The sequence below is a fragment of the Salmo salar genome, chromosome 02, assembly GCF_965601325.2.
Source record: "Salmo salar chromosome 02, fSalSal1, whole genome shotgun sequence".
Classification (NCBI taxonomy): Eukaryota; Metazoa; Chordata; class Actinopteri; order Salmoniformes; family Salmonidae; genus Salmo; species Salmo salar.
Genome location: NC_138292.1, coordinates 9,460,822 through 9,473,046, shown reverse-complemented (window position 1 = coordinate 9,473,046; position 12,225 = coordinate 9,460,822). Strand labels below are relative to the sequence as shown.

Below are 12,225 nucleotides of genomic sequence, written 5' to 3'. Positions count from 1 at the left end.
TAGTGTTGACAGCTCCAACTCCTACTTATCAAGCTAAGTGTTGAGACAACAACTGATTACAAGATTAGACTGAAGGGATTGTTAGTTGTAAACAGCTCTCCTTCTGTTCAGAGTCAGTTGTTATCCTGAAGAGCTCACACACACACACACACACACACACACACACACACACACACAGTGAATCCGAGTCTGTTGGTATCCTCAGGGAGCTCACACACACACACACACACACACACACACACACACACACACACACACACACACACACACACACACACACACACACACACACACACACACACACACACACACAGTGAATCAGAGTCTGTTGGTATCCTCAGGGAGCTCACACACACACACACACACACACACACACCACACACACACCCCCCCGTGAATCAGAGTCTGTTGGTATCCTCAGGGAGCTCACACACACACACACACACACACACACACACACACACACACACACACACACACACACACACACACACACACACACACACACACACACACACACAGTGAATCAGAGTCCGTTGGTATCCTCAGGGAGCTCACACACACACCCACACACACACACACACACACACACACACACACACACACACACACACACACACACACACACACACACACACACACACACCACAGTGAATCAGAGTCCGTTGGTATCCTCAGGGAGCTCACACACACACACACACACACACACACACACACACACACATACACACACACACACACACACACACACACACACACACACACACACACACACACACACACACACACACACACACACACACAGTGAATCAGATTCCGTTGGTATCCTCAGGGAGCTCACACACACACACACACACACACACACACACACACACACACACACACACACACACACACACACACACACACACACACACACACACACACACACACACACACACACACACACACACACACACACAGTGAATCAGAGTCCGTTGGTATCCTCAGGGAGCTCACACACACACACACACACACACACACACACACACACACACACACACACCAGTTAGTGATTCTATTATTGTCAGAGGACTTTCCTCAGAGGAAGGCTTCCCTGTTTCTAATGCACTGTCTGGGTCCCCCTATGGGCCCTAGTCAATAGCACTGTCTGGGTCCCCCTATGGATCCTGGTCAATAGTACTGTCTGGGTCCCCCTTTGGGCCCTGGTCAACAGTGCTGTCTGGGTCCCCCTCTGGGCCCTGGTCAACAGTACAGTCTGGGTCCTCCTATGGGCCTTGGTCAACAGTACTGTCTAGGTCCCCCTCTGGGCCCTGGGCAACAGTACTGTCTGGGTCCTCCTATGGTCCCTGGTCAACAGTACAGTCTGGGTCCTCCTATGGGCCTTGGTCAACAGTACTGTCTAGGTCCCCCTCTGGGCCCTGGGCAACAGTACTGTCTGGGTCCTCCTATGGTCCCTGGTCAACAGTACTGTCTGGGTCCTCCTATGGTCCCTGGTCAACAGTACTGTCTGGGTCCCCCTCTGGGCCCTGGTCAACAGTACAGTCTGGGTCCTCCTATGGTCCCTGGTCAACAGTACAGTCTGGGTCCTCCTATGGTCCCTGGTCAACAGTACAGTCTGGGTCCTCCTATGGGCCCTGGTCAACAGTACTGTCTAGGTCCCCCTCTGGGCCCTGGTCAATAGTACTTTCTGGGTCCCACTATGGGCCCTGGTCAACAGTACTGTCTGGGTCCCCCTCTGGGCCCTGGTCAACAGTACGATCTGGGTCTTCCTATGGGCCCTGGTCAACAGTACTGTCTGGGTCCTCCTATGAGCCCTGGTCAACAGTACTGTCTGGGTCCTCCTATGGGCCCTGGTCAACAGTACTGTCTGGGTCCTCCTATGGGCCCTGTTCAATAGTACTGTCTGGGTCCCCCTCTGGGCCCTGGTCAACAGTACTGTCTGGGTCCCCCTATGGTCCCTGGTCAACAGTACAGTCTGGGTCCTCCTATGGGCCCTGTTCAATAGTACTGTCTGGGTCCCCCTCTGGGCCCTGGTCAACAGTACTGTCTGGGTCCTCCTATGGGCCCTGTTCAATAGTACTGTCTGGGTCCCCCTCTGGGCCCTGGTCAACAGTACTGTCTGGGTCCACCTGTGGGCCTTGGCCAACAGTACTGTCTGGGTCCCCCTCTGGGCCCTGGTCAACAGTACTGTCTGGGTCCTCCTATGGGCCCTGGTCAACAGTACTGTCTGGGTCCCCCTCTGGGCCCTGGCCAATAGTACAGTCTGGGTCCTCCTATGGGCCTTGGTCAACAGTACTGTCTAGGTCCCCCTCTGGGCCCTGGGCAACAGTACTGTCTGGGTCCTCCTATGGGCCCTGGTCAACAGTACTGTCTGGGTCCCCCTCTGGGCCCTGGTCAACAGTACTGTCTGGGTCCTCTTATGGGCCCTGGTCAACAGTACTGTCTGGGTCCTCCTATGGGCCCTGGTCAACAGTACTGTCTGGGTCCCCCTCTGGGCCCTGGTCAACAGTACAGTCTGGGTCCTCCTATGGGCCCTGGTCAACAGTGCTGTCTGGGTCCTCCTATGAGCCCTGGTCAACAGTACAGTCTGGGTCCTCCTATGGGCCCTGGTCAACAGTACTGTCTGGGTCCCCCTCTGGGTCCTGGTCAACAGTACTGTCTGGGTCCTCCTATGGTCCCTGGTCAACAGTACAGTCTGGGTCCTCCTATGGGCCCTGGTCAACAGTACTGTCTAGGTCCCCCTCTGGGCCCTGGTCAATAGTACTTTCTGGGTCCCACTATGGGCCCTGGTCAACAGTACTGTCTGGGTCCCCCTCTGGGCCCTGGTCAACAGTACTGTCTGGGTCCTCCTATGGGCCCTGGTCAACAGTACAGTCTGGGTCCTCCTATGGGCCCTGGTCAACAGTACTGTCTGGGTCCCCCTCTGGGACCTGGACAACAGTACTGTCTGGGTCCTCCTATGGGCCCTGGTCAACAGTACTGTCTGGGTCCACCTGTGGGCCCTGGTCAACAGTACAGTCTGGGTCCCCCTATAGGCCCTGGTCAACAGTACGATCTGGGTCTTCCTATGGGCCCTGGTCAACAGTACTGTCTGGGTCCTCCTATGAGCCCTGGTCAACAGTACTGTCTGGGTCCTCCTATGGGCCCTGGTCAACAGTACTGTCTGGGTCCTCCTATGGGCCCTGTTCAATAGTACTGTCTGGGTCCCCCTCTGGGCCCTGGTCAACAGTACTGTCTGGGTCCCCCTATGGTCCTTGGCCAACAGTACTGTCTGGGTCCCCCTCTGGGCCCTGGTCAACAGTACTGTCTGGGTCCTCCTATGGGCCCTGGTCAACAGTACTGTCTGGGTCCTCCTATGGGCCCTGGTCAACAGTACTGTCTGGGTCCCCCTCTGGGCCCTGGCCAATAGTACAGTCTGGGTCCTCCTATGGGCCTTGGTCAACAGTACTGTCTAGGTCCCCCTCTGGGCCCTGGGCAACAGTACTGTCTGGGTCCTCCTATGGGCCCTGGTCAACAGTACTGTCTGGGTCCCCCTCTGGGCCCTGGTCAACAGTACTGTCTGGGTCCTCTTATGGGCCCTGGTCAACAGTACTGTCTGGGTCCTCCTATGGGCCCTGGTCAACAGTACTGTCTGGGTCCCCCTCTGGGCCCTGGTCAACAGTACAGTCTGGGTCCTCCTATGGGCCCTGGTCAACAGTGCTGTCTGGGTCCTCCTATGAGCCCTGGTCAACAGTACAGTCTGGGTCCTCTTATGGGCCCTGGTCAACAGTACTGTCTGGGTCCTGCTATGGGCCCTGGTCAACAGTGCTGTCTGGGTCCTCCTATGAGCCCTGGTCAACAGTACTGTCTGGGTCCTCTTATGGGCCCTGGTCAACAGTACTGTCTGGGTCCCCCTCTGGGCCCTGGTCAACAGTACAGTCTGGGTCCTCCTATGGTCCCTGGTCAACAGTACAGTCTGGGTCCTCCTATGGGCCCTGGTCAACAGTACTGTCTGGGTCCCCCTCTGGGCCCTGGTCAACAGTACAGTCTGGGTCCTCCTATGGGCCCTGGTCAACAGTACTGTCTAGGTCCCCCTCTGGGCCCTGGTCAACAGTACAGTCTGGGTCCCCCTCTGGGCCCTGGTCAACAGTCCTGTCAGGGTCCTCCTATGGGCCCTGGTCAACAGTGCTGTCTGGGTCCTCCTATGAGCCCTGGTCAACAGTACAGTCTGGGTCCTCCTATGGGCCCTGGTCAACAGTACTGTCTGGGTCCCCCTCTGGGTCCTGGTCAACAGTACTGTCTGGGTCCTCCTATGGTCCCTGGTCAACAGTACAGTCTGGGTCCTCCTATGGGCCCTGGTCAACAGTACTGTCTAGGTCCCCCTCTGGGCCCTGGTCAATAGTACTTTCTGGGTCCCACTATGGGCCCTGGTCAACAGTACTGTCTGGGTCCCCCTCTGGGCCCTGGTCAACAGTACTGTCTGGGTCCTCCTATGGGCCCTGGTCAACAGTACAGTCTGGGTCCTCCTATGGGCCCTGGTCAACAGTACTGTCTGGGTCCCCCTCTGGGACCTGGACAACAGTACTGTCTGGGTCCTCCTATGGGCCCTGGTCAACAGTACTGTCTGGGTCCACCTGTGGGCCCTGGTCAACAGTACAGTCTGGGTCCCCCTATAGGCCCTGGTCAACAGTACGATCTGGGTCTTCCTATGGGCCCTGGTCAACAGTACTGTCTGGGTCCTCCTATGAGCCCTGGTCAACAGTACTGTCTGGGTCCTCCTATGGGCCCTGGTCAACAGTACTGTCTGGGTCCTCCTATGGGCCCTGTTCAATAGTACTGTCTGGGTCCCCCTCTGGGCCCTGGTCAACAGTACTGTCTGGGTCCCCCTATGGTCCTTGGCCAACAGTACTGTCTGGGTCCCCCTCTGGGCCCTGGTCAACAGTACTGTCTGGGTCCTCCTATGGGCCCTGGTCAACAGTACTGTCTGGGTCCTCCTATGGGCCCTGGTCAACAGTACTGTCTGGGTCCCCCTCTGGGCCCTGGCCAATAGTACAGTCTGGGTCCTCCTATGGGCCTTGGTCAACAGTACTGTCTAGGTCCCCCTCTGGGCCCTGGGCAACAGTACTGTCTGGGTCCTCCTATGGGCCCTGGTCAACAGTACTGTCTGGGTCCCCCTCTGGGCCCTGGTCAACAGTACTGTCTGGGTCCTCTTATGGGCCCTGGTCAACAGTACTGTCTGGGTCCTCCTATGGGCCCTGGTCAACAGTACTGTCTGGGTCCCCCTCTGGGCCCTGGTCAACAGTACAGTCTGGGTCCTCCTATGGGCCCTGGTCAACAGTACTGTCTAGGTCCCCCTCTGGGCCCTGGTCAACAGTACAGTCTGGGTCCTCCTATGGTCCCTGGTCAACAGTACAGTCTGGGTCCTCCTATGGGCCCTGGTCAACAGTACTGTCTGGGTCCCCCTCTGGGCCCTGGTCAACAGTACAGTCTGGGTCCTCCTATGGGCCCTGGTCAACAGTACTGTCTAGGTCCCCCTCTGGGCCCTGGTCAACAGTACAGTCTGGGTCCCCCTCTGGGCCCTGGTCAACAGTCCTGTCAGGGTCCTCCTATGGGCCCTAGTCAACAGTACTGTCTGGGTCCTCCTATGGGTCCTGGTCAACAGTACTTTCTGGGTCCCCCTATGGGCCCTGGTCAACAGTACAGTCTGGGTCCTCCTATGGGCCCTGGTCAACCGTACAGTCTGGGTCCCCCTCTGGGTCCTGGTCAGCAGTACTGTCTGGGTCCTCCTATGGGCCCTGGTCAACAGTACAGTCTGGGTCCCCCTATGGGCCCTGGTCAACAGTACCGTCTGGGTCCCCCTCTGGGCCCTGGTCAACAGTACTGTCTGGGTCCCCCTGTGGGCCCTGGTCAACAGTACATTCTGGGTCTCTTTCTGGGCCCTGGTCAACAGTACTGCCCTATAACAGGAATAAGGTACATTTGAGACACAACCTGTATGTGTTTTCAGTTCACACAGTCACACTATTCTTTGAAAATGTACATGTTTAATCATGGTTTATTGTTTCAGACAATAATGTTTTTTCCTTTTGAAAGTTCTAACAACAGGAGAATGAGTTCAAATTAATCTAAGCCTATACCTAGCTGAATTAATCTGAGCCTAAACCTAACTGAATTAATCTAAGCATTAAACCTAACTGACATTATGTTCTCCTCTTATTAGAAGCAAGACTCCACCGATGGATCCCACCCCCTAGTTCACCAGGCGTCCAATGAGAGCAGAGCGTCCATCACAGAGTCTCTGTCAGAGTTCTTCGATGCTCAGGAGGTTCTACTGTCTGCCAGCTCCTCAGAAAATGAGGTCAGTGTCTGACTGGGCTGCTCTCTCTCGCTCTCTGCTGTTGAAACCAGTCAATACTGGAGGAGGAGAGGAGGAGGGAGGGGGAGGAGGAGGGAGGGATAGGAGGACAGGAAGGGAGGGAGGATCGGGGAGGAGAAGGAGGACGAGGAGCAAGGGGAGGCTATGGGGTGGGAGGAGGATGAGGAGGGGGATGATTAGAGAGGATGAGGAGGGTGGAGAAGAGGGAGGAAGATGAGGAGGGAGGATGAGGATAGAGGAGGGAGGGGGATGAGGAGGGATAATGAGGAGGGAGGAGGGAGGGGAATGAGGAGGGAGGGGATGAGGAGGATGAGAAGAGAGAAGGAGAGAGAGGAGGGAGGGGGATGAGGAGGAAGGATGAGGAGGGAGGGGGATGAGGAGGATGAGGCGAGAGAGGAGGGAGGGGGATGAGGAGGGAGGAGGAGGGAGAGGAGGAAAGAGAGGAGGGAGGGGGATGAGGAGGGAGGAGGAGAGAGAGGAGGAAAGAGAGGAGGGAGGGGGATGAGGAGGATGAGGAGAGAGAGGGGGGAGGGGGATGAGGAGGAAGGAGGAGAGAGAGGAGGGAGGGGGATGAGGAAGGAGGAGGTGGAGAGAGAGGAGGAAAGAGAGGAGGGAGGGGGATGAGGAGGATGAGGAGAGAGAGGAGGGAGGGGGATGAGGAGGAAAGGAGGAGAGAGAGGAGGAGAGAGAGGAGGGAGGGGGATTGAGGAGGAAGGAGGAGAGAGAGGAGGAGAGAGAGGAGGCAGGGGGATGAGGAGGAAGGAGGAGAGAGAGGAGGAGAGAGATGAGGGAGGGGGATGAGGAAGGAGGAGGTGGAGAGAGAGGAGGAAAGAGAGGAGGGAGGGGGATGAGGAGGAAGGAGGAGAGAGAGAGGAAGAGAGGGAGGGGGATGAGGAGGAAGGAGGAGAGAGAGAGGAGAGAGAGGAGGGAGGAGGAGAGAGAGAGGAGGAGAGAGAGGAGGGAGGGGGATGAGGAAGGAGGAGGTGGAGAGAGAGGAGGAGAGAGAGGAGGGAGGGGGATGAGGAGGGAGGAGGAGAGAGAGAGGAGGAAAGAGAGGAGGGAGGGGGAGGAGGAGGGAGGAGGAGAGAGAGAGGAAGAGAGAGAGGAGGGGGATGAGGAGGGAGGAGGAGAGAGAGAGGAGGAAAGAGAGGAGGGAGGGGGAGGAGGAGGGAGGAGGAGAGAGAGAGGAAGAGAGAGAGGAGGGGGATGAGGAGGGAGGAGGAGAGAGAGAGGAGGAAAGAGAGGAGGGAGGGGGATGAGGAGGGAGGAGGAGAGAGAGAGGAGGAGAGAGAAGGGAGGGGGATGAGGAAGGAGGAGGTGGAGAGAGAGGAGGAAAGAGAGGAGGGAGGGGGATGAGGAGGGAGGAGGAGAGAGAGAGGAGGAAAGAGAGGAGGGAGGGGGATGAGGAAGGAGGAGGTGGAGAGAGGAGTAACAGATGTGGAGGATACTTTGTCTGGACACACTTCTGGATTCAGACTTAATGAGGCTCCTCCAGTCAGAGCTCTGAGCTACAGAACATGTTCAGTATGTTTTCTGTTGCTGTGTGAAAGTGAATTACCCCCATCTAAAAATAAAATACCCTTACTGCAGAGAGGAGAGTAGCTGTCAGTGTCTTCTCTGGGACCGACCGTCTCCCTCCCCCTCCGTTCTCAAACCCACTGAATGCATCCCAAATGGCATCATATTCCCTATTTACGGCACCATTTTGACCAGGGCCCATGGGGAATAGGGCACCATTTATGATGTTCCCATATGTTGTGACAGGATGTTGAAAGGGACCTGACAGCTTCCTGTTTCCTGGTTCTCACTTCTCTCAGGTGGGCGCTGTTAAAAAGGTATATTTGACCTGTCACTAATGATAATGTAGGATTTATTCTTTATCCTGCAGGCCTCTGATGATGACTCATACATCAGTGACAACGTCAGCGACAACATCTCCATGGACAACTTCAGCAACGAGACGGAGAGACCTAACTCGGGTAAGGGGACACTTTACCATGTGTGTTCCAAGTGGCACCCTATTCCCAGTATAATGCACTCCTGTTGACCAGGGCTCATAGAGCTCTGTTCAACACTAGTACAATAGGGTGCAATTTGGGACGTGTTTTCCTGGTTACGTATTGACATACAGTAGTTATGACCACTAATATCCTGATCATAACCCTCCACCCTCCAGGCTGTGAAGAGAACGGGACCCTTCTGAGAAGACGCAGGTCGTGCCTGCCGTCGGCCAGCCCTAACACCAGTAACATCAGTCTATGGAACATCCTTAAGAACAACATAGGGAAAGACCTCTCCAAGGTATCCATGGACTTTTAGCTTTATTTCTGTCAACTGTGTTGGTTTATTTCTGTCTCCTGTGTTGGTTTATTTCTGTCAACTGTGTTGGTTTATTTCTGTCTACTGTGTTGGTTTATTTCTGTCTACTGTGTTGGTTTATTTCTGTCTACTGTGTTGGTTTATTTCTGTCTCCTGTGTTGGTTTATTTCTGTCTCCTGTGTTGGTTTATTTCTGTCTCCTGTGTTGGTTTATTTCTGTCTACTGTGTTGGTTTATTTCTGTCTACTGTGTTGGTTTATTTCTGTCTACTGTGTTGGTTTATTTCTGTCTCCTGTGTTGGTTTATTTCTGTCTACTGTGTTGGTTTATTTCTGTCTACTGTGTTGATTTATTTCTGTCTACTGTGTTGGTTTATTTCTGTCTCCTGTGTTGGTTTATTTCTGTCTCCTGTGTTGGTTTATTTCTGTCTACTGTGTTGGTTTATTTCTGTCTACTGTGTTGGTTTATTTCTGTCTACTGTGTTGGTTTATTTCTGTCTACTGTGTTGGTTTATTTCTGTCTACTGTGTTGGTTTATTTCTGTCTACTGTGTTGGTTTATTTCTGTCTACTATGTTGGTTTATTTCTGTCTACTGTGTTGGTTTATTTCTGTCTACTGTGTTGGTTTATTTCTGTCTACTGTGTTGGTTTATTTCTGTCTACTGTGTTGGTTTATTTCTGTCTACTGTGTTGGTTTATTTCTGTCTACTGTGTTGGTTTATTTCTGTCTCCTGTGTTGGTTTATTTCTGTCTCCTGTGTTGGTTTATTTCTGTCTACTGTGTTGGTTTATTTCTGTCTACTGTGTTGGTTTATTTCTGTCTACTGTGTTGGTTTATTTCTGTCTACTGTGTTGGTTTATTTCTGTCTCCTGTGTTGATTTATTTCTGTCTCCTGTGTTGGTTTATTTCTGTCTCCTGTGTTGGTTTATTTCTGTCTCCTGTGTTGGTTTATTTCTGTCTCCTGTGTTGGTTTATTTCTGTCTACTGTGTTGGTTTATTTCTGTCTCCTGTGTTGGTTTATTTCTGTCTCCTGTGTTGGTTTATTTCTGTCTACTGTGTTGGTTTATTTCTGTCTCCTGTGTTGGTTTATTTCTGTCTCCTGTGTTGGTTTATTTCTGTCTCCTGTGTTGGTTTATTTCTGTCTCCTGTGTTGGTTTATTTCTGTCTCCTGTGTTGGTTTATTTCTGTCTCCTGTGTTGGTTTATTTCTGTCTACTGTGTTGGTTTATTTCTGTTGTGTTGGTGATTTGTCTCTGCCTACGTAGAACGTGGAGATTCCTCTGTTGTGAAAAGCTCTAAACATGACTAAATGTCTAATTATTATACTTCCGTTATTCCATTTGGTTTACGTGACATTATTACATAATTACTACATTTGTTTTCTTATGAAGGTGACCAAATCTAGCTTTGTGATTGCTGTGTAAATGTGTTGTAATGATTATTCAGGTGGCTATGCCTGTTCAGCTGAACGAGCCCCTCAACACCCTGCAGAGACTGTGTGAGGAGCTGGAGTACAGCGAGCTGCTGGACAGAGCTGCTAACACACAGGACCCCTTTGAACGCATGGTGAGAGGGGATGTGTACCCACACACACACACACACACACACACACACACTGGACTCCTTTGAGGGTATGGAGAGAGAATATGCTCTGAATACACACACACACACACACACACACACACACACACACACACACACACACACACACACACACACACACACACACACACACACACACACACACACACACACACACACACACACACACACACACACTGACATAGTACCACTTTCACACATACACACACTGAACAAATTCACACATTTGGGCACACAAGACCCCTTCTGCACAAATGGTGAATAATACACACTCTTCACGGTAGTGCTGTAATGTCCTATGGACATTTCAGGAGAAATTACATTTCATTCCCACTGGCTAGATCCTGATTGGACCCTTCAGCTGTAGCCAGTGGTGTGCCTTGGCTCGCTCCGTTTTAAATTACTTGGTACAAATGATCTGTTTGGTTTTCTGCTTTTGTGCATATAATTGTTTATCAGCAATTGTATATGACTACTATAATGGATTGAGGATTTAGGATCAGCACTTCCCTGATTTGATGGCTCTTTGTATTCACTGACCAGTTTTTCTAAAGCTAGAGACATTTGATGAAAGCCTTTGAAGACATGGGACCTCACTGCGGTAATAAATGTGTGTGGAATATATTTCCTGCAGAGCGTTTGTTCCATTTGAAATGATGAATGTGTGTTACTGGCTGCAGTCGCTCAGTGTGAATGACAGGCATAGGACCAGAGCTAGACCCACAGCTTCCACACTCCCCGACCAATAGAAGTTGAGTGGAGTTTGTCAGTTTGTCAGTTTGTCAGAGAGGTGGGCGTCATAGCGATGATACATGAGGTGAACTAGAGAAACGGGCAGAGGTGTCAGTAAATACAGGCTGCGTTCCAAATGGCTCCCTATACCCATTAAGGCTCTGGTCAAAAGTAGTGCACTTGGAAATAGGGTGCTATTTGGGATGCAGCCTGTATTTATTGACACCTTTGCCCTTTTCTCTAGTTCACCTCATGGATCATCGCTATGATTGTGTGTTCTCTTCCTCCCCTCACTGCATTATCAGCAGGTAGAGCCAAACATCAATCAACAGCTAGGCATTAGTTACAGACAGAGGTACAGTAATGCTACATCAATCAATAGCTAGGCATTAGATACAGACAGAGGTACAGTAGTGCTACATCAATCAATAGCTAGGCATTAGTTACAGAGAGAGGTACAGTAGTGCTACATCAATCAATAGCTAGGCATTAGTTACAGACAGAGGTACAGTAATGCTACATTAATCAATAGCTAGGCATTAGTTACAGACAGAGGTACAGTAATGCTACATCAATCAACAGCTAGGCATTAGTTACAGACAGAGGTACAGTAATGCTACATCAATCAATAGCTAGGCATTAGTTACAGAGGTACAGTAATGCAACATCAATCAATAGCTAGGCATTAGTTTCAGACAGAGGTACAGTAGTGCTCTCTAGACTACAGCGAGCAAAGCCTACCTTGTTTATTAGTGTTATTAATAACCTGTGTTATGAGGAAATATTTAGCCATTCAGCCACTTTCTCCATCACTTGTGTTAGTTTAATTGCAACCTGCTCCCAAACTCAGATTTCTGAAAAACCTGGGAATTTTGCAACTCTAATCTGTGTTGAAGAGGAGAGGTAGCAGGCAGCTGAAGACAGCTCTAATCTGTGTTGAAGAGGAGAGGCAGCAGGCAGCTGAAGACTGCTCTAATCTGTGTTGAAGAGGAGAGGCAGCTGAAGACCGCTCTAATCTGTGTTGAAGAGGAGAGGCAGCTGAAGACAGCTGTAGTCTGTGTTGAAGAGGACAGGCAGCTGAAGACAGCTCTAATCTGTGTTGAAGAGGAGAGGCAGCTGAAGACCGCTCTAATCTGTGTTGAAGAGGAGAGGCAGCTGAAGACAGCTGTAGTCTGTGTTGAAGAGGACAGGCAGCTGAAGACAGCTCTAATCTGTGTT

General features: G+C 51.7%; 1 protein-coding gene across 2 annotated transcripts in view; it reads left to right on the top strand.

The window, feature by feature from the left end:
- Window positions 1–12,225, top strand: part of LOC123727807 (oxysterol-binding protein-related protein 3) — a 159,164-nt gene that overhangs the window by 119,476 nt on the left and 27,463 nt on the right. For both annotated transcript variants that reach the window (XM_082959615.1, XM_082959614.1), the window contains 4 exons: window positions 6,203–6,340; window positions 8,247–8,337; window positions 8,535–8,659; window positions 10,120–10,239. In XM_082959615.1, coding sequence (XP_082815741.1) covers window positions 6,203–6,340; window positions 8,247–8,337; window positions 8,535–8,659; window positions 10,120–10,239 — 474 coding nt within the window. The remainder of the gene's footprint in view (window positions 1–6,202; window positions 6,341–8,246; window positions 8,338–8,534; window positions 8,660–10,119; window positions 10,240–12,225) is intronic.